The sequence below is a fragment of the Trichoplusia ni genome, chromosome 16 (genome assembly GCF_003590095.1).
Source record: "Trichoplusia ni isolate ovarian cell line Hi5 chromosome 16, tn1, whole genome shotgun sequence".
NCBI classification, from domain to species: Eukaryota; Metazoa; Arthropoda; class Insecta; order Lepidoptera; family Noctuidae; genus Trichoplusia; species Trichoplusia ni.
The window spans coordinates 315,435-340,017 of record NC_039493.1 but is presented as its reverse complement, the minus strand read 5'-3'; the positions used below and the strand labels follow the sequence as shown (position 1 = coordinate 340,017).

The 24,583-nt window shown below is 35.2% G+C and overlaps 4 protein-coding genes across 10 annotated transcripts in view; 3 read left to right on the top strand and 1 right to left on the bottom strand.

Annotated features, from left to right (window-relative positions):
- LOC113501983 (huntington interacting protein related 1) overlaps window positions 1-3,641 on the bottom strand; it is a 36,335-nt gene extending 32,694 nt beyond the window's left edge. For 3 of the 6 annotated variants that reach the window (XM_026883326.1, XM_026883324.1, XM_026883323.1), the window contains exon 1: window positions 3,279-3,641. Coding sequence is in view for 3 of the 6 variants with exons in the window: in XM_026883324.1 (XP_026739125.1) it covers window positions 3,279-3,362 (84 nt within the window). In the remaining 3 variants the exon portion in view is untranslated. Of the gene's footprint in view, window positions 1-356; window positions 682-3,278 lie in introns of those variants that run through there. The other 3 variants (XM_026883327.1, XM_026883325.1, XM_026883328.1) reach the window with 2 other exon arrangements.
- Window positions 3,642-4,268: 627 nt separating this feature from the next.
- On the top strand, window positions 4,269-12,424 carry LOC113501845 (FACT complex subunit Ssrp1). Its single transcript, XM_026883136.1, has 13 exons — window positions 4,269-4,476; window positions 4,551-4,736; window positions 4,968-5,183; window positions 6,010-6,188; window positions 6,758-6,997; window positions 7,197-7,325; window positions 7,623-7,784; window positions 8,345-8,477; window positions 9,080-9,258; window positions 9,736-9,844; window positions 10,115-10,312; window positions 10,654-10,947; window positions 11,687-12,424. Exons 1-13 carry the CDS (start codon window positions 4,426-4,428, stop codon window positions 11,783-11,785), a joined length of 2,175 nt encoding a protein of 724 aa, XP_026738937.1. The 5' UTR covers window positions 4,269-4,425; the 3' UTR covers window positions 11,786-12,424.
- A 4,113-nt stretch (window positions 12,425-16,537) lies between these two features.
- Window positions 16,538-18,765, top strand: LOC113501702 (high mobility group protein D-like). The gene is made up of 4 exons (XM_026882904.1): window positions 16,538-16,647; window positions 17,286-17,448; window positions 17,536-17,676; window positions 17,786-18,765. The coding sequence occupies exons 2-4, from the start codon at window positions 17,299-17,301 to the stop codon at window positions 17,852-17,854; spliced, it is 360 nt and encodes a 119-aa protein (XP_026738705.1). The 5' UTR covers window positions 16,538-16,647; window positions 17,286-17,298; the 3' UTR covers window positions 17,855-18,765.
- An 864-nt stretch (window positions 18,766-19,629) lies between these two features.
- Window positions 19,630-23,359, top strand: LOC113501701 (target of rapamycin complex subunit lst8). Of its 2 annotated transcripts, none has more exons than XM_026882901.1 (8): window positions 19,630-19,795; window positions 19,894-20,021; window positions 20,168-20,320; window positions 20,548-20,609; window positions 20,802-20,955; window positions 21,471-21,661; window positions 21,979-22,121; window positions 22,570-23,359. In XM_026882901.1, exons 2-8 carry the CDS (start codon window positions 19,896-19,898, stop codon window positions 22,683-22,685), a joined length of 945 nt encoding a protein of 314 aa, XP_026738702.1. In that variant the 5' UTR covers window positions 19,630-19,795; window positions 19,894-19,895; the 3' UTR covers window positions 22,686-23,359. The 2 variants fall into 2 exon arrangements, with proteins under 2 accessions (XP_026738702.1, XP_026738704.1); XM_026882903.1 differs by having other exon boundaries at window positions 19,630-19,812.
- Window positions 23,360-24,583: the final 1,224 nt, after the last annotated feature.

Genomic DNA, 24,583 nt, shown 5'->3' with positions numbered 1-24,583 from the left:
CAGATGTCTGTCCTGTAGGATAGCGGACCCGACACTGCTTGTATTTCATTAAATCATTCTGTAGTTTTCATCAGATCTGATTCAACAAACTTTACAACTTGCCAACTTTCTTTTACATATCTACAGCTAAGACCATTAACGAATGCCGTAAAACCGCAATATCGGGTCAGACTTCTAGTATTCCATAAGGAAACGGTACCAATGCGGTATCGACGTTAATTGCGAACGAATAGTTTATCTCGAATTGTCATGCGAAACAAAGAACTATATTTATCTCTGAAAATAAAGTTCGTTTACCCATCGACATTGTTTACAGTTCAAGAACGAATAAATGGAATTAAGTATGTAAGTCTTACCAAAATAAAAGTTGATTGAAAGCAGACGTCGAGAGAACTTCCTCCTAATTTCGACACACAAATAAGCTAGAAACTTCTGTACACAAGCGTAGTTCTTGTAATATATTTGTAACTAAATCAGGCGTTGTGGGCTGACTAAGTGCGGTCGTTGATATGTTATCGAGTCCTTACAACATTCACTATCTGTTTGATAACAAAAACTCTGCAATAATAAGCTATCGGTCGGACACAAGCTTATCCTTATCACAACCTATTGACTCGGCACAGAATAAACAGGTTGGACGAGATTGCTTGTAATTATAAATAGCCAATCTTAAATCCTTTCTCCTTCGTATTTAGAACTCCTTTTATTTTAATTATAAAATTTTCTTTCTGGCAAGCGATACAAGGTATTATGCCCTGGATTACCAGATTTTACAAGATTTTTTTTTTTATATTATTTGTGAATAATCGTTTTCGAAATTAAATTCCGAGATACATTCGAATAGGAAGGATTATTTTGATGAGCGTTTTGCGCTTCTAACTAGTTTAGTGCAAAATGTACTGTTGTCAATTCAATGAATTCAAGACAACTATAAACTTAAACAAGCAGGGACATTTTCATGAAATATAATGTAGTACCCATAGTCATGCAACTACTAAATATTCTAATTAAAAATTAAGTAATTCATTCTTTCCTAATTTTCGTCTATTCATTGCAGAATAATGAAAGTTGTTTTACTATACACTTGTCAAATTGCATGTTTTGAAAAAAAGTCCATATAGAGTTAAGAGAGAACTAGCGGAATTCTGATAAAAGGGCACACCATTTTTCTTAGGCAATATTAATCTTCATAAGTTGCCATTTTACTAGATTTATCTTGTATTGCTATCAGTCGACATTTCGCGACAGAAGTACTTCCTAAAATGACGACCTCCGTGGTCGAGTGGCGTACGCACCGGTTTCAAGGTGTCGCTAGCTCTGAGGTCCCGGGTTCGATCCCCGGTCGGGTCAATGTAAAAATTCACATTTGTACATTGTCTCGGGTCTGGGTGTTTGTGGTACCTTCGTTGTATCTGAATTCCATAACACGAGTGCTTTAGCAACTTACTTTGGGTTCAGAACAATGTATGTGATGTTGTCCGCATTTATTTATTTATTTATTTATTTAAAAGATGTAATTAAAAATTCGTTGACCTCCCTAATTCATTATCAACCACATGTTTGTAAAACTTTGTTTTTGAGATTATGTTTGCTAAATGCTGTCTCGCGTCTGTACAAAACAACGTATAAAAATATTTATAAATGTAGCGTTTGTGATAAAACATTTCCGATAGGCTACAATAATTCCTTCTTTGTAAGCTCTGCACATTAGCATCCAGATATATAAAGCATAGAATAGTGTTGCTACTGATTAGTAAATGAATGCCATGACATAACGATAGATAACGCCGGCTATACACCGGTAACATTTTAAAAGTTTGATGCAACATAAAGGTAGTTAGATTAGACGTGATTACAATGTAGTAGACAAAAGCATAGATGCTATGATATGTTTCCATTCGTATGCTAAGTTATGTGAGTGTTTGTATACACAAGTGGCGGGTGACGCAACCGACAGCCGACACAGTTCGCAACGAGCGTGTCGCCGCGTATCCGTGCCGGTGGCGCAACTGCTTTGACATTACTGACAATTTCCCTCCAATTTGGAATGTCCGCGTAATTCATTCAAATTGTCAATGGAACAGTTTATTAAATAGTTTAGTTGCCTACACTAGATGACAACTTTATAATATTGCAGTCAGACAATCTGACCCCAGAAAAATATACAGTTTTGACATCAGACGTCTATGCTCTTCATTAAAGTCATAAACAAGTATTTTTCTTATCTTTTCTTTGCATACACTATAAATGTGCTTGGAAAGAGTTTAGATTTTAATTCAGTGAGTCTGTATAAATAAATAAATGTAATATTTTTTTTTCTTCAAGAATTATAGTTTATTCGTTTTTTAATTGGGCTTACCATGCCAAATAATAATCAGCTTTTCTAAATTTGTATGAACATGGTAGGTTCAAAATAAACAATAATTTGAAAATAGGTCAAAAATACTTAGTTAAATAATTATTTTAAATATTCTTTCTCACTGATGAATTATTTTATGAACCTTTGTGTTTTTGTTAGTATATTCAAAACTCTTTCGAATTTATTATTTATTTTAGTTTTTCTCTGATTCAACCAATATATTTAGTATACTGTGATTTCTTTTTGACGTCAATATAAAAATAGTAGGTATGTCAATCAAATATGCAAATTGCTGTACCAATTATTATTAAATGTGAAAAGGCATTTACAACACAGTCCATCCCTTGAAAACTTCTTAAATAGTTTTTTAAGAATTGAAATTATTTATTCCAGAATTAAGGGACAGAAAATGGCCATTTCACTTGCACTAATTAAATAATTGGATAGCCCGAATGAATATTAAATAATAATTTAAACTTGAAATTAAAACTCGAATGGACTATATTCTTATCCAAAAAGTAAGTATTCAAAGCAGCATTACCCTAAACATTTTAATAAGTATTGTTCTAGATATGTACTTTTTCAAGGCTGTCTAAGGTTGATTAAACATATTTATTTGGGATATGCTATCACATAGATACATTATTTTTTTTTATTAAACTTGCCTATAATACTTGATTCTCTACAAAATACTTTCAAGTTATATTATTTTTATAAAGCCGACATAAACAAATACTCTATTCTTGCCTAGTGTTTACATTTTTATTAATAAGTATTACAGTTCAGAAGTGTGACTTAAAACTGCAACTAAGTCGTAAACATTCTTATACATTTAAAGTAGACCAACCCACATGATATGAAGACAACAGGAAATCGGACAAGGTCAAAAACTGCAACTTTAAAAGGTCAATAAATGTACCTGAAACTTCTCGAACTGTTCACGTTCAGCGTCCAAGCTGTTCTTCTTCAGCTGCAGTACTCGCGGCAGGGATAACGACGCCATAGATTACAGTAAAACACATGCGAAACACTCCTAAAAAAATAGCAACTAGCGGAGGTACTACAAACACGACACAATTTAATTTTTAAATGAGGGCGTATTTATTTATATTCTAGAATCCAGACCACACAACTTACAAAAACAATTGATCTAGTTTTCAAAAGTTATTTTCAGATATACTTCGCATAAACTCTGATTTATTATAAACAATAACGTAAATATAATTTCGAAATTCACAACATAAAACACGTCCACCCAGCCGCTTGTAAAAAATGAGTGAAGTTTCAAGTTGTGAATGATTAATGAATGAATGAATTCCAGTTACTAAATTGACATTAGCGGTACGTTTGCAAAGACCATGCCCGGTGTCATTCTCGGCTATTTGAGGTGTTCTTATTAATTTCTAAGTTTGAAGATATTGGAATGAAGAATGTTTGAACACTATGAAGTTATACATGTAAATTATGTTTACCAAGTTTTTCATAATTAATAAATGAAATTGCAATGTTTAATCATTCCAACACACAACGTGCTACCATGCACATTTCATTTAATATTATATTCATTTTATAAATGTTTTCGAATAAATAAATGAAAATCAAGTGTTTCCTTACATATAATTTAATAAAAAATAATAGTAGGACATGTGGTAAAGAAAGTCCAAATCAAATATCTTTATTTTCTCAAAATATTGCATAAGAGATGAAAGCCCTACACTGTATGAAGGTTTCCGTAAAGTAATTAACGAAATTATTATTTTATAATATTAAATATTTTGTTTTTAGGGAATTACACATTATAATTTGTACTATAAATATGACGCAACTATGATGGATTAGTGGATTTTTTTTATTCTCCCCAGACAAGTGGAAATTTTTGTGATAATTGGTCAACTTGTCATCTTCCTGTCAAAGACCACACGTCAATTTTGTTGTTTCGTTATTCGTTCGTTCATGCCGCTGATTCTATACAACAATAAGCGCGTGGATTTACTGACACCGAGCACACTTTGAGACTGTTATTACGTTAATTTAAGAAGCGGGGAGACACCTGAAGAATTAATATAATGGAATTCCTCGAATACAATGATGTGCAGGCGGAAATTAAGGGCGCAATGGTATGACTTTCATATTAATTTCTGTGTTTGTAGTTTTTATGTGAAACACTTTTGAAAATTCATAAATTTTATAGGTTCCCGGGAGATTGAAGATGACAGACCAGAATATAGTATTCAAGAACAGTAAAACCGGCAAGGTGGAACAGATACCTGCTAATGAGATTGAACTAGTGAACTTTCAGAAGTTCATAGGATCCTGGGGTTTGAGAGTTTTCCTGAAGAACGGGACCCTACACAGATACGGCGGCTTCAAAGATGGGGTAGATAAATACCGTTCATTTTACTTACATACTATTTCAAATTGTAGGTTACACAAAACATCTCAGCTGTCTGCTAATAGGCATAATATTCTTTTGTTATCTGTTCCAAGCATGTGTATACACTACTGCAGTATTTTTCCAAACAAAATCTGGAGAACTTCTATGAATGCCTAATGCACATATCCTATGAACAAACCTAAACTAAATGTGTCTCTGTACTAAATATTTCAGGAACAAGAAAAAGTAGCAAAATTCTTTAAAACAAATTACCACAAAGATATGTTGGAGAAAGAGCTATCCTTGAAAGGTTGGAACTGGGGCACAGCAAAGTTCAATGGAGCTGTGTTGAGCTTTAATGTAGGATCTAACACTGCTTTTGAGATCCCTCTACACTATGTGTCACAGTGCAACACCGGCAAGAATGAGGTTACATTGGAATTTCATCAGGTAATAAACTAAAGAGGTTTGTGTGTAACTAGAATAAATATTCTCTCCTTCAAACTATTTAGTCAATCACTCCAATTAATGCAAAATAAAATAATGTAGGAGGCATAGAAATTATCTTTACTTTCAATACAACATAAATGCCATGTTTAATCTTTTTTTTATTGGTGTTTTTATATTAAATGTTTTGAAATAATTTGCCTTGAATGCCAGCTTTTTTATCTTTTTATATCATTATAGTTGAAAAACTTACAAAATGTTATGAAATGTTGATTCATGCAAATAATAAGTCACAACTAGGTAAACCTGAACATGTTAAGACAAGTTTTATACCAATTTTACTAAATGAATTGAAGTAATTATTGTTTTCTGTCTACCTTTTTTTTGCTTTGTGTGAAACTCTTTGCCCTCATACTAAATTATATTCACAATAGTCTTACTGTTATACAAAACAATGTAGCATTCAGGCAAGTTTTTCCTTTTAAAGCTAACTGATGAAACAGGTCTTTGAAAGTTTGGTCTAAAATGAATAATATAAAAATACTGTTCATTGACTAACCTATTAGTCTAAAAGTTGGTGGCTGTGACTGCTATACCGGAGGTTGTGGGTTTGATTCTCCCCAGGAAAAATGTTTGGGTGATGTGCATGATCATTAATTCTGTCTGGGAGAAATTTATCTATAATGTGTAGTTATTCAGAAATAAATATATTTGTCAGTTGTCTAGTAGTCATAATACTAGTTTTGTATAGTTAGAGACCAAGAGGCATTGTGTCAAAGTTGTAGAATATTAGCATGCACTAACACTCTTACATTTTGAAAACCCTTAGAACGACGACACGCCAGTTTCACTAATGGAGATGCGTTTCCACATCCCGACGAGCGAGGTGGGAGGAGACATGGACGCCGTCGAGGCCTTCCACCAGCAGGTCATGAACAAAGCCAGCGTTATATCTGTGTCCGGTGATGCCATTGCCATCTTCAGAGAACTACAGTGTCTTACGCCGCGGTATGTTGGAGCATATATATTTTTTATAGAGGTTAGGACTGCACGGATAGTCGACTGATACATGTTACTACGCCAAACCCACTGTGCGCGACGTATCGCGTATCCAATCCCTGCGTAGAACAAGAACTTGTGTGATTCACAAATGCTTGCTCTGTGTCTGGGTATCTTTGTATACGTGATTTGAAGGTTGGTGAAACTCCCGACAGAAGCATTAAATTCCTACTGTTTTCCAAATGTTGATGAACTGAAGTGTGTTGAATTGGTTCTCATTCTTTTGTTATTTGAAAATTATGGAACTCTGAGAATACATAACACTTGCTACTGAAGTACTCTTTTAAGTACCTTATTGATTAGTCACTAGTTTTGATACAACATTCCATTAAAGCCACCTATTAAAACTCGACTGTTGTCACAAAAAATCAAGTATGGAATAAGAGATTGCTAATAATTTCATATTTAAATATTAACTAACCAAAATATATCTGATATATTAGATATGCTTGGAAACATTTTTCCTTTAGTGTTGCATCACTACAAAAAACTAAATTATATTATTTTTCCATTCACAGTGGTCGTTACGACATCAAGGTGTTCCAAACGTTCTTCCAACTCCACGGTAAGACTTTCGACTACAAGATCCCGATGTCGACGGTCCTCCGTCTCTTTCTACTGCCTCACAAGGACACGAGACAGATGTTCTTCGTGGTCTCGCTCGACCCGCCCATCAAACAGGGTCAGACTAGGTACCATTATCTAGTGCTGCTGTTTGGCATTGAAGAGGAGACCAGTCTTGAATTGCCATTTACAGAGTAAGTATTTCTACCTTTTCTTTATTGAGTACTTTTTTTAGTATTGCGTTGTTGTTGTTCTCGTTCACGTACTAACAAACAATATTTTTTCGCAATGCTTTAGAATTTTTGTATTTAAAATACTCAAAATGAGCTCGACCAAGCTTACAGTGACTTTGTCAGTTGTCTGATTAATATCAAATTTTAATGAATTTTACAGAGAAGAATTAAAGGAGAAATACGAAGGCAAGATATCAAAGGAGCTGTCAGGTCCCACTTACGAGGTCCTCGCCAAAATTATGAAGGTCATCATCAACAGAAGAGTCACGGGTCCTGGAGATTTCTTAGGGTAATTATATAATTTGATATACCTTCTTTAGAGTTAGGTCTCGCAACTTTGAGGACATTTTGACATACCTTGTTCTTTAGAACTAACTATGCAATTGTTGTTACTTTCTATTAACAGTTTTTTTCCATATAATTGCACGGAGTTTACTTGTAAAAAAAAAACACGAAAGGCATTGATCACTAGTAGGTGCCGTTTTAACGCGCTGATAAATGTACCTGCCAGACAAATCTAAAAACATTGTCATTCCAGCTTATAACTCTATACTGAATCTAATTTATAGCGTTTTTATATTTTCAGTCACCACAAGACGCCAGCCATTGCGTGTTCATACAAGGCGGCCGCGGGCTACCTCTACCCCTTAGAAAAGGGCTTTATTTACGTTCACAAGCCTCCCGTACATATACGCTTCGAAGAAATCGCTTCTGTTAACTTTGCGAGAGGAGGCGCCTCTTCTACTAAGTGAGTATACGATTATAATACATCAATTTAGAACATATGCCAAGGCTAATAAGAGTGAACTGATCTAAAGAGTGCCTTATTGGAAAAGTTTAATTTTCTAGACTGTTTTAGTACTTATAAGTACACTAATTGGAGTATGGCTTTATACTTTAAAATTCTGATAATTATTATTATAGCATAGTATGATTTTTTTTTCTGTGATAACCTGTATCCTACGTTTTTTTATTGATGAATGTGTCAGTCTTATTAAAGTCGCAAAAACAGAGAAAGCTAACTCCTCATTTCTAGTTTTGTTTTAAAAACCACTTCTTCGTAAAACTGCCAGCTAATATTATAAACGCGAAAGTTTTTATGTATGGATGTGTTGTTCCTCTTTATCCAAAAACCACTGAACGGGTTTAAACGATACTTGTTTCAAGATAGTTTATAACCAGGATTATCAAATATGATATGTGCGAAGATTTTCATCGATTCGTAGCTGGTGGGCTCGCGGGCATTAGCTAGTGCAATAAAAATAACATTAATCATATGCATCAACTAATTGATACTATTGTGCGCAGGTCTTTTGACTTCGAGATTGAACTGAAATCGGGCAGTATCCACACGTTCAGCAGTATTGAGAAAGGCGAGTACGACAAGCTCTTCGACTACATCACCTCCAAGAAACTTCACGTCAAGAACACCGGCAAGAATGTAAGTTGGTCATGTGTTTGTATATGATTTACTTGCAATGGTTTGGGTCATGTGTCTACATACCAATTCAATGTCACCAGGCCCTATTTCCTTATTGGCTGAGTACACCCGGCCATTTGATAATTATGTTTTTTGTTTGCCTTCTTTAAACCCACGGACTTTGTAATTGTCATACAGCATCACCTATGGCCCGAATCACCAAATAGGTTTATTAGAAACTCTTGCTCATTTAATTTTTCATGCTTAACACTATATGACAATATTGAGTTTCTTACTCGTTCTTCTCCATGAAAATTTACCTTCCGAACGAGCGGTAGCTTCAATTATTGACTGACCGACAGACTGACACTAGTTTTTAATATTGTTCACATATAAATAGTTTTGGCGTTACTGGTCTAATTGAAATAAAGAATTTGACTTCGACTTTGACAATCTTTTGTAGGCTGAAGTCAAAAAAAATATCAAATCCGACCCTAACTATAACTCACGCAAATTTTATCGCATTTTGCCTGTTTATATCCAATAAACAATATTACTTCTCTAAAGACAAGAGGGTCGGATGTTTTAGTATATTTATAATTTGATGTCATTGTGTGTATCAGGACAAGGCGCTTTACGACGACGACTTCGGCGACTCGGACACGGAGAAGGAGCCCGACGCGTATCTGGAGCGAGTGAAGGCCGAGGCCAAGGAGCGGGACTCCGCCGACTCGGACGACGACGAGAGCACCGACGAGGACTTCAACCCGGACAAGGCCAACCAGAGCGATGTCGCTGAGGAGTTAGTCTTATACCTTTACTGGATATTACAAAGAATAAATGCTTTCTTGCATTTATTCGCGGTTATGACGCATATGGTGCAGTGCAGACGACAGACTATCCGTGACGCACTTAGTCTGTGCAAATAGAACCTCTGCAATTATATGCAGTAACACACACGCGCGCCACGCCTACCTTTTGAGCGCCGCAGACTCGATCGCACAAAAAGCCTGTCATCTGCGCTGCACCTAAAGGCAAAAACAAATAAATGTACTTACAAAACAAAAGACGGAAAGTAGGACAAAAATATGCGTCACAAGCATTCGAAATGCTCAGTATATGCAGCGACCCTATGCGAGACATTGTCGCGGCTAGGTTTTTTTCATATTATTAGATATTCCGGGCTTCGCTCGCGTAGTTTTCGGTATTGCTGCAAGTAGCCTGTTTTATCGATTGGCCGACGGAGTTTTTAGCTACTAAAAATATTTATTGTATTCAGATATGACACCAATCCATCATCATCCGAGGACTCTGACGCTTCAGCGGCATCCGATGAGAGCAAGAAAGAGAAGAAAAAGGAAAAGAAACCTAAGAAAGCTATCACTATTGTAAGTGTACACTGAATACTAAATTATTAATTATATTCTAGTTCTTCTATCTGGATTAAGGCATTTACGTACTAAAGTGTCCTTGAAATTTCATACTATAAACAATCTTCAGTCTTTTTTAAAGAATCTAACTGACAGTAAACAAATAAATCGAATAGCAACAAAAAGGTAAGGTGAGAATTAGCACAAATTCAAAGCCAATATACATGGCATCCCAAAATAATTTAATTACACTAATATAACTTTATGCTTAAATATTATTCCTTATAGTCTGAAGCCCCACGTAAACGCAAAGAAAAATCTAAGAAGCGAGAGAAAGATGCGAATGCACCTAAGCGTCCGGCGACCGCCTTCATGCTGTGGCTCAACGAGAACCGCAAGAGCATCGTGGAGGAGAACCCTGGCATCAAGGTCACGGAGATCGCTAAGAAGGGAGGCGAGCTGTGGAGAGAACTCAAGGACAAATCTGTATGTACCAATTTTAAAAACGAATTATTCTGGCGTGTAATAAACTGATCATGATAGCGATCAGTTGACCACAAGGCTTAAATTTTAATTACAGTGCTTAAGATGACTCTAGACAGTCACTTCTTCTTCTGTCTTTATAATTGAATTTCAAGCATGCCAGATAGATCAATTTACTTTCGGGTTTATATTTGTTAGATATTTTATCTTAAAAAACATTTTATTTCATTTCCAAATTGACTGTTCTGACATTGAATTTTATAATCAAAAGATAAATGATGTAAAAATAAACCTCATTTATATGTGTAAAAAATTTAATAAAGTTTTTCATTACCATTTCTTAGGAATGGGAAGAAAAGGCTGCAAAATCGAAAGAAGAATACAATATAGCAATGAAGAAATACAAAGACAGTGGAGCTGCCGACGAATTTAAACAGAAGAAGAAGCAAGCAGAAAAAGAAAAGAAGGCGGCTGAGAAAAAGAGTAAGGCGCCTACAGCGGCCAGTAAGAAGGCTAAGAACAACAGTGGAGCGGGCTCCGGAGGGAAGTTCACCAGCAAGGAGTATATTGAAGATGATGACAGCTCCTCGGACTCTGATAACGATAAGAAGGACAAGAAGAAGAAGGACGGCAAAGATGTAAGTGGAATTATTGTAGAGGACTTGTGCAGTCTCTATTATTTCAAGCTATAGGTAATGTTACCACAGAAAGGCTAGGAAAGCTAACGGAAAGGCAAAAACGATATTTTGCTAGTTAGGTTCTGAAATGTCGTATTTGTCTCTATTTCCCTCTTTACAAAGTTAGTATGAGTCAGAAGCTGAGGCCGGTAATTTATTGAAAAAAAAACTGAAATGATTTCTGCTTAAGCTATTTGGAACATGAATTCTTAATGACTCGTGAAGTTCTAAACTAAAAATAAGTCTGGTATGTGCTAATCCGTGTTTCATAATCCTCATTCAATTAAAAAGAGGTAATAAACAAACCTAACTCATTCATGACTCTGCAAACGCTGCTGCTGCATGCTGTAGTGGTCACGCACAAGTGATCTTAATAGTAAATGTAGATTTTTATCAACCACACACAATACCGCGTAATTATTCCACACTGCTAAATAATACAACATGATTTATCTTTGATGCACTGGAATTTTATTTATTTTAACTCCAGAATCGACAACTGTAAGGATAAGTTAACAATGATTGCTTCTTATTCCACTATATCGAAAGCTCTAATGTTTATTAATTGATAGAAGCCTTTATTCGGAATTCAAATGGAAATCTTTATAAAAGAATTTGATGGCACCATAAGGAGTATATAAACTTTGAAGGACTTTCCTCAGTATTTAAGCAAAGTACTAATACAAGTTTTTACTTTCAGACTAAGGAATCAAAGAAAGAAAAAGCTAAGAGTTCTTCGTCAGAAGCGGAAGCATCTTCAGGGGGTTCCGGAGATGATAGCGGGAGTGGAAGCGACTAAATGCAAGACACAAATAACCTTAGCTGTAGTATTAATTGTTAAAGCCATCTTTGTTTTGTAAACAAACATAGGGAATAAATATCGTTACTTTTTTCTTATTATTAATTTCATTTTGGTCTTTGGAAAATGAATGGTTCTTAAATCTCATAAAACGATGTCATGTTTTGTTGTTATTCATTCATTTTGAAACAATGACTGATATAATTAAACTTACAACGTAATGCTCGTCCGATTTTTAGTTAGGTATTTACTGTATTTAGTTTGTAAAATATAAATGATTTCTTTTTGCTCTGGAATTATAACACTTATATAACTTCTACTGTTTCCATTGCCATTTAGCGCAGATTTGTTGTGCGTATGTCACTTTTCCCGCCTTTTGTCGGTTTCCGTGCGTTGGAAAATAAGGTTATGTGATATTATTATTGTATTATATTCCCATTGTGCTGTTTTATGCAAATAATTGTGTAGGTATTATGTATTTAGGTATGATTGAATCCTTGATGGACACTTAACTGTAAATATAATTCCTAAGATCATTGTAATTGTTTCTCCATTTGTATTGTGTTCTATTTGATGAACATTGGAAGCCCCAGTTTAGATGTAATGTTACTGTATTACAATATAAGATTATATTTTTTATATTTTGTTTGATTTTCGTTCCTATATAGTTAATGACTAAAGCAGTTTTACTTCGTGATCCTTAATGTTTGGCATTTAAATGATCTAATAAAATAACTCACTGTTAGGGTAGCTTTCATTATACAGAACTGAAAAGTGTAAGTAGTTAAGTATTCATTAGTCATTTACGAAATTCATACCGTAACATGATATGTTAAATACCACTGCCCTTAATTAAATATTGATCTATCCGAAACTAAAGCCAAGCTTGGATCGAACCCACGCTGCACGCCCCACAGATTGGTCTTTAAACATTTTCAATATTGCCCGACCAATCTTTAATCACATAATATACAAAAAATAGTGTGTATAAAGAAAGTATAAAGATAATTTAGATTTATCAAGTACATTCACTAAAAGGTGTTTTTCAATTCGTAAAAAAAATTCTAGTCAGGCTCAAACTCGCATTGCATGATGAATTACAACGCATTGCCATGCACCGTTACCAAAACTCAGATAACGTAGCACGACGGTTTAGGTTTTTGGTCAGTAAGAGTCGGGACACAACCCACTTTTACAAGGAGGTTGAAGATGTCCATAAGGAGTTCCCCGCCATACTAAAAAAAAACGTCTTAACTCTCAAGACATAACTATAAAAAAGTTATGAATAAAAAAAACTAAAGCATCAACTTCTCAGTAAACCTAACAACGTTTAAACCGTTACTGCTAACAAGTAATTTATCGATTTTAGTAGGTACCTCGCCGAGTCCCCTTAGCGACGCATACAAAAAGTAACAAAAATGCGCCCTTCCAATGTACCGAGTGTGCGCCGAAACAACGAGGCGTCCCTGCCGCCCGTTTTTTATACCGAACCTTTTGTACGCAGGGTTGTTCCTAGGAAGAGCCGCTTTGCGGTAGGTTAGGGTACAATGAGGACCATATTTTGTAACAATAATATAACTTAAATTATCTACCAGCTTGCAATTTATTTTGTTCATCGAAACTTCGTCTGGAATTCGTAGCAAGCTTATGTTAATAATATACCTATGTATAAAGACCATTCTCATGAAGGAGACGACTACTAATTTGTTTATTTCTCATTTAGGTAATAAATTGATAAAGTGAGTTCGACAATCACCTCAAAATGATTAGAATTAAATCATACGCTCGGACGGTAGCGTTGCACACCAAGTTTATCGAACGCGAGCGTTGTTATTTTATTTTTGTTTATCACGATACTGATAACGGTAATACCAACCCGCCCAAGATTACCGACCCTATCCATTAATGTAATAAAGTCTATTATGTCTACGGACAAAGAAGGAATTGGAATTATAAGGACCTTGCAACGGTCGTTTCTTCGTGAGAACGATGCAAGGATCTAAAAAAATGTTCTCATGTCATGCCTATCTATTAATAGGGGAACGTTGAATTCTTTGATGCACGATAATACTTTACAAGCACGGTCCCCTACAAAATGGTATCGCAAGAAATGCTAAATGTAGACCTATTATTTGCATCGTTATTATAAGTAAGTAAAGTCTGCAAAGGTGTAAAGCTTTATACATAAAACTTAATATTCTGTTTATGGTGGGATAAAGGACGGAGCATGGAGTCGCGCGTCAAACAACTTAGCGTCGCGTGTCGACACAAAACCAGTAAAACCTGATCCGCATCGAAAACTAAGGTGCAAGTTACAGAGAGGCCATGTTTTATTTCCGTCCTTCCGTGTTATTTACTTGATAAAAATCAATTACTATTGCGAAGTCGGTAACGAAAGATGACCAAGAGGACACCTATAGAAACATGATTCCGAGTAGTTTCCAAATACCTAAGTAAGGAGAAGCCGCTAACCTAGAAATGCAATATGCTAAGTGGACAAAATGCCGGCTATTTAGCTATAACTTATAATTATAGCTATGCCGGATACCTAATGCGCAATACCTTCCAGTAACTTATTACCTTTCTGAATGTCATAAAATTTTAATTAAAGTTAATATATAGTTCGTAGAAAAGTATCTGTTTTAAAAAAATTAAAGGAAAGTATTGAAAATATGAAAATGTCCTTAACTAGCTTAGGATATGAATACATGAATAGATGTCGTAAGTAAGTAAGTAAGTATACAAAATTATAGGCTAGGTACAAAACAGATTGGTTAAGGAAATTTGCCTTGTCACCGGTGCTTAGATGATTGTAGTCGCTGCGGTCAACAACCCGTCAAGAAACGGCGAACCCCGAGAGTGGTGATCACTCGTGCCCGGGACACACAACAACCTAAAATTAATGACTTCATATTAATATTTTAATAATTTTAATAAATTAATAATAATTAATTTTAACACAGCGTGGTGATTTTTTTTTTCAAGATAGATTACTTGTGGCCTACTAAGGTAAGGTGCTTTAATGTAGAGCAACAAAATTGTAGAGCAGGAATCAGCGGGATGGATTTATTGGTCTCCTTAGTTTTCAAATGCTACTCTGAAGTCATAGGTACTTTATCATAGCTAAATTAGCTACATCGCATTTATTTACTTACCTACCTAATAAGTTCCTCCACTCTATTTTTTTTGCAAGTATACAAAGTAAGTAGGTACCTATCATAAACGTAAATTCGTAGATACAATTATGTTTTATTAAAAGTGGAAAAATGAGTAGATAGGTGCCAACCCATATCATAATAGGTAGGTAGGTCAATCACGTTTCTATGTGAGACACTGCGTTGATCCTCGTAAACCTAGCTTCTAGGTCCCAGGATAAGCATTTGCCACAGACATTCATTTGAATGCTTGCTAAACTCCTACTACCTACTCACATATCAGATTCCCTAATAAGGGAAATAATACTTACCCACTACATAATTATTCAGTTTACTTTCGTGCGTATCGTGTATACCTCTAGCATACGATGATGAATAAGTAAGTAAATAGCCACCTATGTAGGAAAAAGACAACGAAGTTCTAACATTACATAAAAATCCAGAAGAAGTAACTCATGACAGTTGAATTGAACTGAAGTCATGAAAAAATAACGTCGAAAAATAGAAATAATGGTCAACTATCAATTAGGTACTTTCCAAGAAACCTAATCTTAAATTTAAATATACAGGTACCTACGTACCTAGCTAAGTATAATATAATATATTATATCTAGGTTAGCTAGTCATAAGAACATCTTCAGAAAAGGTTTTCAACTTCTTCACGTGGGAGTCCCAAGTGATTAGTGAAGAAGTTGAAAACCTCTTCTTGGGACCGCTCGTGCCATTATATTTTTTCCAAATACTTAAACCGATTCTATATATTTAATCCATATAATATTGAATAATTTCCATAAATATTAAAGTATCTAACAAGTGCGAATGTTTCCGATCATACATTTATTATAATAATAATAAATTGATTTATAAAAGCTATTAAAATAGGCACCAAATCACGGTTTGGAAGTCATTTTCTGAGTTTAGTCGTCGTCATAACTCCAACTTCAATGATCTGTCATTCATTACCATCGTATTCAAGAATGTATTTTAGGTATATGACCTTAAGAACTAAGGATACCACACCCTTATATCTTGGAAATAAAAACTATTTCTCAGGTTCCCACGAAATATCAAATCGTAAACAAACGCGTCTGCCATTCAAGCGCTATGTTTTATTGGCGTCCCTTTCCCGCTAACGTTTACCGCGCTTTTTACGTTTTCGAAATTAACGTTGGCGGCATTTAAAATAGGGCGCGAGTTAATTTCGATAGGAGTCTTGTGTTGAGTGGACTGGGTCATTTTTTGATATACTTCTTTTGGAAGTATATTATTTGTACTAGTATTAAATATTCTTTGTAGGGTCTAGGATCCTAAAATGCAAAAATCTACCGATTTCTATACGTATTTCCCTTTAAATTCGACGAAATAATTTTATGAAGCAAATGTTCTAGCTCGATAGAATAATACAAAAATATTACGTAACCCATGGTGTTAAGGTTCAAATTTATATGAACTCAGCAATCGATACGTCACGGATATACGTAGTACACGATGCTTTGTGTTAGCAGTGCAGTTGGTAGCATTGTATCTGCGAGCCAATCAGCATCGACATAGATGTCGCTTTTGTACCGACGCGAGTCGACCCCAAGCTAGCTTGCTCTGGGAACATTTGCTTCGAGCTCCATACATTTTCTTCTGGTTCTCTACGTCTATAGTTTGGAGTTTGGTTGTGCACCAGTTCAAAAATAATTTCAAAATTTTTGCCATCAGGTAAGCAGAATTATTTTTCTAATCAAAGTTAAGTGTTTTAATAAGTGTATTCGTGTTTCTTACGGCCGGATTAAGTAAAATAATTTTCATTCCACGTTGGAATTCGCATTCAAACATGGCTATAGGCATCGTCGTACTTTCCTTAGTACGCGTGGGTATGGGAAGGACGCCTTATTTCAATAATTAATTTCTCTGATCTTTACTATTGGACTACCGAAACAGTTCTTCCACAAGTTTTAGTTAAATAGTGATCGGATTATTTGGTAATTAGGTCATCTTTAGTTATTGCGTATTTTCAACACAATCCGTGAAAACAAAATGGCTCTTTCGACCCAAGCCTAGGACAGTGAACTCGTTATATGGGGAGATAACTATTTTTGTTGAAAGATACATGGTATTATGGTTTTAAATGGCAATTATTGTAGTATTGATCTAGGTTTTTGTTTAATCAATACTGATATACGTAATTTTTGTGTGTATAATGCGTAAACGTGTTTCCCGCCAAAACGCCGCCCTACTGTGCCATATATGCAGTGCGAAGGCTAGCTACCTTTTCGTATCCTCAAAGCATGGCTCGCATAACCTGTTGCCATGAATTTTCTCGTTATTTCACTAAAAATGTCTTTGTTTCTTTGCAGGAAAAAAGTTAAAATGACGGACAAGCCCAAGCGTCCTATGTCAGCTTATATGCTGTGGCTGAACAGTGCTAGAGAACAGATCAAGTCCGAGAATCCCGGCATGAAAGTCACCGACATTGCTAAGAAGGGAGGCGAGATCTGGAAGTCGATGAAGGACAAGACTGTACGTACTTACACTATTTCGTCACCATATGCATTGTCTTTGTCCATAATGTATTTGTGCTTATATTTTCCTTTCAAATTTGTTTAGGAATGGGAAGAGAAAGCCGCCAAAGCTAAGGAGCAGTATGCTAAAGATCTAGAGTCATACAACGCCAACGGAGGTGGTGGCGAGGGTGGCGGCAAGAAGGCACAGAAGCGAGGGAAGAAGGGCAAGAAAGCGGCACCCGCTGTAAGTATCTCGCCTGCAATATGGATACTAAATATGATAATATTTATGACCTTTTTCCTATAGGTGTGTTTATTGACTTTGCAAATATTGATTAAACTTATGTTTTTAGAAATCCAAGAAAAAGAAGGAAGAGTCAGAAGATGAGGAAGGCGAGGAAGAGGAGGAAGAAAGCGAATGATCTCCCAACCTATAAGACATTACTGTTCATATTGAATAATTTACTTGGACTTAATTTATTACAAAGTAAAATGGGACTGACTTTCCAAAGTCTGTATGACATTTCACATTTTTTTATGGATATTTTACTGAGTTGAATTTACTAATTTTTGGCTCGTATTTCTGATGAATTGTAACAATTTTGGTCTACACATGAAATTTGTTAATTGTTTCTGTGTGTGGTTTATCTACTACTTATGTTTGTAGTATTAATAGTAATGATAGAAGTTTAAGAGCATTGCAGAGTTTGGAAAGTTCTGCCGCTGGCTAGGGTCTAGGTTTCTAAGCCTCAAAAAAAAATAATGTTTAAGTGTTAGCATGTATACACCGGGGAATTGTACAGTTAGCCCTCCCTCGTTAAGTTCGCTGTGACTACTGGATGCTCACTTAAGATGTGTACCTCAACTGGTTTCATCAAAACTAGTATGTCTGCAATATTACCTGATTTGCTGTATAACATATTTTCTTTGAAGCTGTGCTTCGGATTAAATATACCATATTTTTAATTTACTGTGTATTGATAAGTTGTGTGCATTCATTTTGGACATAAGAGTTTTGGTCAAACTATTACCAACATGTAAAATTAGAGACTATTTCATGAACGTATGTGGCGGCTTATTGTTAATTAAACCTACCTCTTCTCATTGTAAATTTCAATGCTGATAATGGTACCAAACGTTAAGCTAAGATCCCACTTAGGAAATTGATGTGTATGTTGTATTTTTAGTTAGTTAATAGGTAGGTTTTCGATGTGATTTGTCTCTCAAATTTTACATTTGTGTTATTTTGTAAATGAGAATTAGCATTCCTCATGTCAATACGGATTTTACATGTTCAATAAAGTAATTTCATATAAAATATTCTATTTTTCAATTCGTCTTTTCATTCTTTCCTATTTAGCCGCTCGTTCTTGCTTATTTCACTCGATCTCGTATCTTTATCCCGTCTTATAATGCAAATTTAATTAGGGAGATCAATAGACGCACAGCCATGATACTGCGGTCAATGTCAAATAGCCATGACGTGACAGTGAATAAGCTGGAAATAGCGGCAAATAGATTGTAGCAGCACGTGACACGCAGTTGTAACCGCGTGGCAAGTGACTTGTAGGTATCAACAAGCCACGTTTACGGGATTTCTCCTGGTCGGTCACCTATTTATTTACATACACCTCAATATAGTGCAGTACATTACATACTTACACAATGATCTACTAGTAAATTATTAAATATTAGCAAAGGCGTAACCCTCATCAGTGCGCAGATTACTAGCATTAAGATAGACGCGCTACGCGCTAAATTAATTTGTAGGTGTAGTCTTGTATATCGTGACTGGTCAAAGCAAAACGTGCTCATTGGTAATAGATGCTATTCCTATTAGATTTAGGTTATAAATATGATTAAGTTTTAATCAATAAATAGCTGATTAGCGAAGTTATGTAGTCGTACGTATACCTATATTTTACCTCCGCGAGCCAATCATAGCAATGCCCCAGTTAATTGACAAGCGTCGGGCTACGTCATGGCGTCGGTCGATAAATACGGTGCGGTTTGTTTTAGTTGACATATTATTTATTATTTAATTTCTTCTTGTATGGGACTATTTTAAATCATCTTATGATTATTTCGTCAATAAATTTAGAATTCTTCAAAGTTGCATTTTGTTCGTTTTCGACACAGACGTGTAAATAAGTCTGTGGTTTTCGATCGCTATTGCCAGTGTATAAAATATTTTTATTGTTGACACTGGTGAGAACTGAGATGTCAAAATAAAAATTGATGTTGATTATAAATAAACACGATAGTATATTATTGATTTAGATATATCGGTTTTAAATACTTGATAAATTTGTATGGACAAATAAAAGTAGAACTGTTATAATCAGAATTTGCTTGCCTTAACGGTAATATTCACAGATAGGTGATAGAGATTTTTAGAGGTTATGATAACTTTATTTCGGTTTTCTTTTATAGTTTTATGTGGTATTTTATTTTTATGCAGGAATGTCCGGAGACGGTAGCGGTAGTGGGTCGACGGTAGCGTTGGTGACTGGTGGCTACGACCATACAATTAAACTATGGCAGGCACACAGCGGCGTATGTCTGAGAACCATGCAACACCCTGATTCCGTCAGTATTCTATGTATTTCGACCCTTTAGACCTTTCTCTTCATTCCTCGTTGGATTTTTTATTATTAACTTAGCCCAGATAGATTTTGAACAGATACGAAGAAATGTACCTAATAAAAAGTTTAAAACATGTTTAATCTTTCCAGCAAGTAAATGGGTTGGAGATATCCCCAACAGGTCAGATGGTAGCAGCGTGTGGGTATCAACACATCCGCATGTATGACCTCGCCAGTGCCAACCCTGACCCTGTAGTCAATTTTGAAGGAATCACTAAAAATGTATCTAGGGTTGGATTTCAAGTGAGTTTTAAGACTTCAATTTATAAATTCATTTCTGCATTATTTTAAAAAGTAGTCAAAAAGTAATTCATGTAATTTAAAATGTTTTAATAAATGTTTTAATTCAGCATTTGTAAAATAGGACAGTATTAGTCACTTTAAACTTCTTCAATAAGCTAAATAAGTCCACTGTAGTCCTGAATTACTATTAAAATGTTGTTTCATAAATATTTGGCTTTTTACTGTAGAAAAATGACCAGTGGATGTATACAGGCGGTGAAGACTGGACTGCTAGGATCTGGGATCCAAGGTATGTTATAAATCATATTGTATGCTAGCAACATTAATTGCTGTAAAAATAATTATTTATAAGAACACTGTTAAACATAATTGCCTTTAATGATTTACATTTTATGAGAATTGTAAAAAATATTTTCATACCAACTGATTATTCTTATATGCTATAATATATTCAACAATATTATTTGTATATATTTTTCAGAGCAGCACCACAGTTTCGTTGCACAAAGATATTCCAAGTACAGGCCCCAGTGAATGCAGTGATGCTTCACCCTGATCAGTCACAAATCATGGTGGGAGACCAGAGCGGCATCATACACATGTGGGATCTTAGTACTGATCAGAATGAACAGTTGGTATGTATACTGCTATCCTTATTAAACACAAGCTTTTCGCCCGGAGCTACGCCCGCGTCGAGGTCGGTGATATCGCGTTTCCAAAAGAACTCTTCAAAAGTCCGGGATAAAAACTATCCTATGTTCTTTCTCAAGGCTCTATCTCTGTACCAAATTTTATTAAAATCAGTTCAGTGGTTTAGACGTGAAAGCGTAACAGACAGAGTTACTTTCGCATTTATAATATTAGTAGAAAATCCCATGCACCTACTTCTTGTCATCTTACCCAAAAAGTACTGTTAAAGAAATACCGGGCCTTTTTAAAATCTTTATTAATGTTTAAGAAGTTTTTATCCCTGTGGATTCGTCAACCCCATTGTACCTTATGCAAAATTCACTTACACAATTACACAATTTATATAAATATATGTTAATGCTACTAAAGGGAATTACAGGTTACACACTTGAACCGGACTACATATTCATTTAGACAATGTGATATTACTAAGTAAAGTTCTCTTAACAACTATTTTCAGATACCAGAAGCTGAAGCGTCAATCCAAGACATAGCGATCGACCCCGAGGGCAAGATGATGGCGGCCGTCAACAACAAGGGCAATTGCTACGTGTGGTCTCTGGGCGGCTCGGCCCCGCACCCCGTGCCTCTCAAACACATCGTAGCACACTCGAAGTACGCGCTACGGTGCAAGTTCAGTCTCGACTCTACGTAAGTTTATTACCCACCGCTATTCTCTCATCATCAGCCGCATTATGCAATCATTCATCAATACGAAAATTGTATTTATCGAGCAAGAAGTAGAATATTCCTTTTTGGGTTTTTAAGAATGAGTTAGTGGTAAATGTAGGTTGAAGCTAGGATAGGTTAGGATTTTAGTATCCCGGATATACATAGTTATTTGTCTGTGCTTCAAAGATTACAAACAATAATAAACGTTAAATATTCGTTACAAATGAAAAACTACATTTCAGTAAAGAATATAAGTCTTTTAGTTATTTGTATAACATGTAATGTATGTGTTGTAGCATGTTGGTGACGACGTCTGGCGACTGCTCGGCGAAGGTGTGGCGCACGAGCGACTGGACGCTGCTGCGGGAGCTGCGCAACGACACGCAGCGCTGGGTGTGGGACGCCGCCTTCAGCATCGACTCGCGGTACCTCTTCACAGGTCAGTTTGTTGTACAGTTCAATGCCCGAGCGATTCGTGGCAAAGACTTTGGTGCCCGTTATGACTGATGCCTGCTAGTTCAGCCGGACTGACCGAAAGGGTGACAGCGGCCCGGTACATAAACGTCACATGAAGTAACCTGGTTCGAGTTTAAGTCAGTTAAATTTTAACTCCCTTCCGTTCAACCCAAAGTACAATGATTGATGGTTTCACTACCGAAAAAAAAGGGCCGAGACGTGACCTGTTACAGTTTCTCATAGCCCTGCTGTCTGATTAAGTGCACTTTTAAATGTTTTCTAAAATTGAGTGTATGAGTACAGATATACTTTCAGTTGCAGTAGTTTTAAATACTAGCCTTTAAAAGCACTTTTATATCACCATAATATCTCGTTCGATCAAATTTTTATGTATTGTTGTAAATAGCACTTAACAAGAGTTAATATTTTAGGCTCTTCAGACAGCTACGCGAGGCTGTGGGATGTGGAGAAGGGTACATTGGAGCGAGAGTACTGCGGACATCAGAAGGCTATCACAGCACTTGCATTCAGGGACCAAGCAGTATAGAGACCACCTCAATTGGAGAGTAATCTAAACATAACAATTGTACATCAGGCGTTAATATATCCTAAATGAGTCTTTGGTACACACCCGAATTACTTTAATATGATAATGCCTTATGAAAATATTCTTCTCATAAAATTGAATATCGACAGTGATTTTTTTTATGTTTAAGTCAGAGCCATTTCTCATAGCTTTTGTTATTCTCTTTTTAAGCGTTTCTTTGTACTGATTATAATTGAAATGTGGGACATTCTTATAGTTTTAGGTGTTAAGTGTAATTAAGCTTTTGTATATTACTTGTAAATATGAATTGACTTTCTAGGTTCTGATTCTTGATTAAGATAGCGCCATGGTCTTCAATGTTAGACAGAATGAACGTCACGTCTATGGAAATTGTAGATTGCAGTACAGGCTTGTTTTTCGTCATTGGGGCTGTTTGTTCAGGGCCAAGTCTTTTAATAGATATTACTGTAAGTATATAGGCGTAAAATTGGTTCAATAAATAGCTTGGGACAACGAACATATATTATATGTTACTTGAAACATTGACCATTGGTCATATTGTGCATGTATGTCTGCGGCTCGCTATACCTCGTATATTCGATGCATTTACTATGTAAATATACTTGTGTAATTTTAAGTAATTTTGTACAAAGAAAATAAACTATTACTATTTATAAATGCAGTTTTATTTTCATAATAAATAATATCTTAGTGCCGACGAAAAATAAAATATCATATACATTGAAGCTTACTTTAATTTGTAAAAAAGCTAACGAAAAAAAGGTAAAAAATATATTTTAAATATACATATTTTGAAAATAAAAATAATATTCCACCGATATATTGCACTTTACGTTATAAAGAGGTTGCAAACAGAAATATTACCATATATATAAATTGTACATTCGAACGCAAACCCACGGTAAGTACTTGTCCAGCTTTCCAATCATAAACATACATATAATACTGAGATAATTCAGATCTTGTTATTACAAAGTTCCAACTTACTCCTAAAGGCCTGACACTGTTTCCGAGGAAGAAGTCGCAAAACCGGTGTCAGCAAGTCATAAACCCCTTAGGCCTGATTCGCACGGGAGCTTTTTTAACGCGCGTTAAAAAAGCGTTCAAATAGAACAAATGCATATTGTCATGTTAATACGATTATTCCCTTTAGCGCCCAACGCCCAGTGCTCAAAATGCAACACTACTGGATAAAATAGCGTCGGGTTTTAAGAGCACGGACGTATGAACATGTACTTGGAAAAGCATTTGTTCCATTTTAACGCTTTTTTAACGCGCGTTAAAAAAGCTCTCGTGCGATCAGGCCTTTAGGCAAGTGATATTTGCTCTAAGTATTAACGATGATCAAATTACTTAGAATGTACGGAAGTGAAAGTCTGACTAACAGATAAATGTCTTTTCCGTACATTTGGGTGATTTCTAACTTAGTAAACGCATGTTAATATAATATCACTTGACTAGAGGGTCAGTTTGATGAAACAAATGTGTCAGCATAATATGATTTACACGATAATCATAATTTGTAAAACTTGAAACCTAATAAGTACGTACAATCAAAATAACATTGGAATGTTAAATAAATGCCTTTTTTCGATAATAATTCAGTAATAAAATCTCGACTAGAAAACAATTATACATTCAATTACATACACAAAATATAATTATATCTCACTCAGTCCTAAATTAAAATTGTAACAATGTTTTTGTTACATGCTAGATACATTTTACCGTATTTTAAGCGTATATAATACGGCTATACATGAATAAGCATTCAGCGATCAATGTTATAGATACAGTTAGCAATAAAAGTTGGTAATCGCAATAAGATTTATAAACTTCACAATACAATAAAATGCAATTTTGATTTTTATAGTATC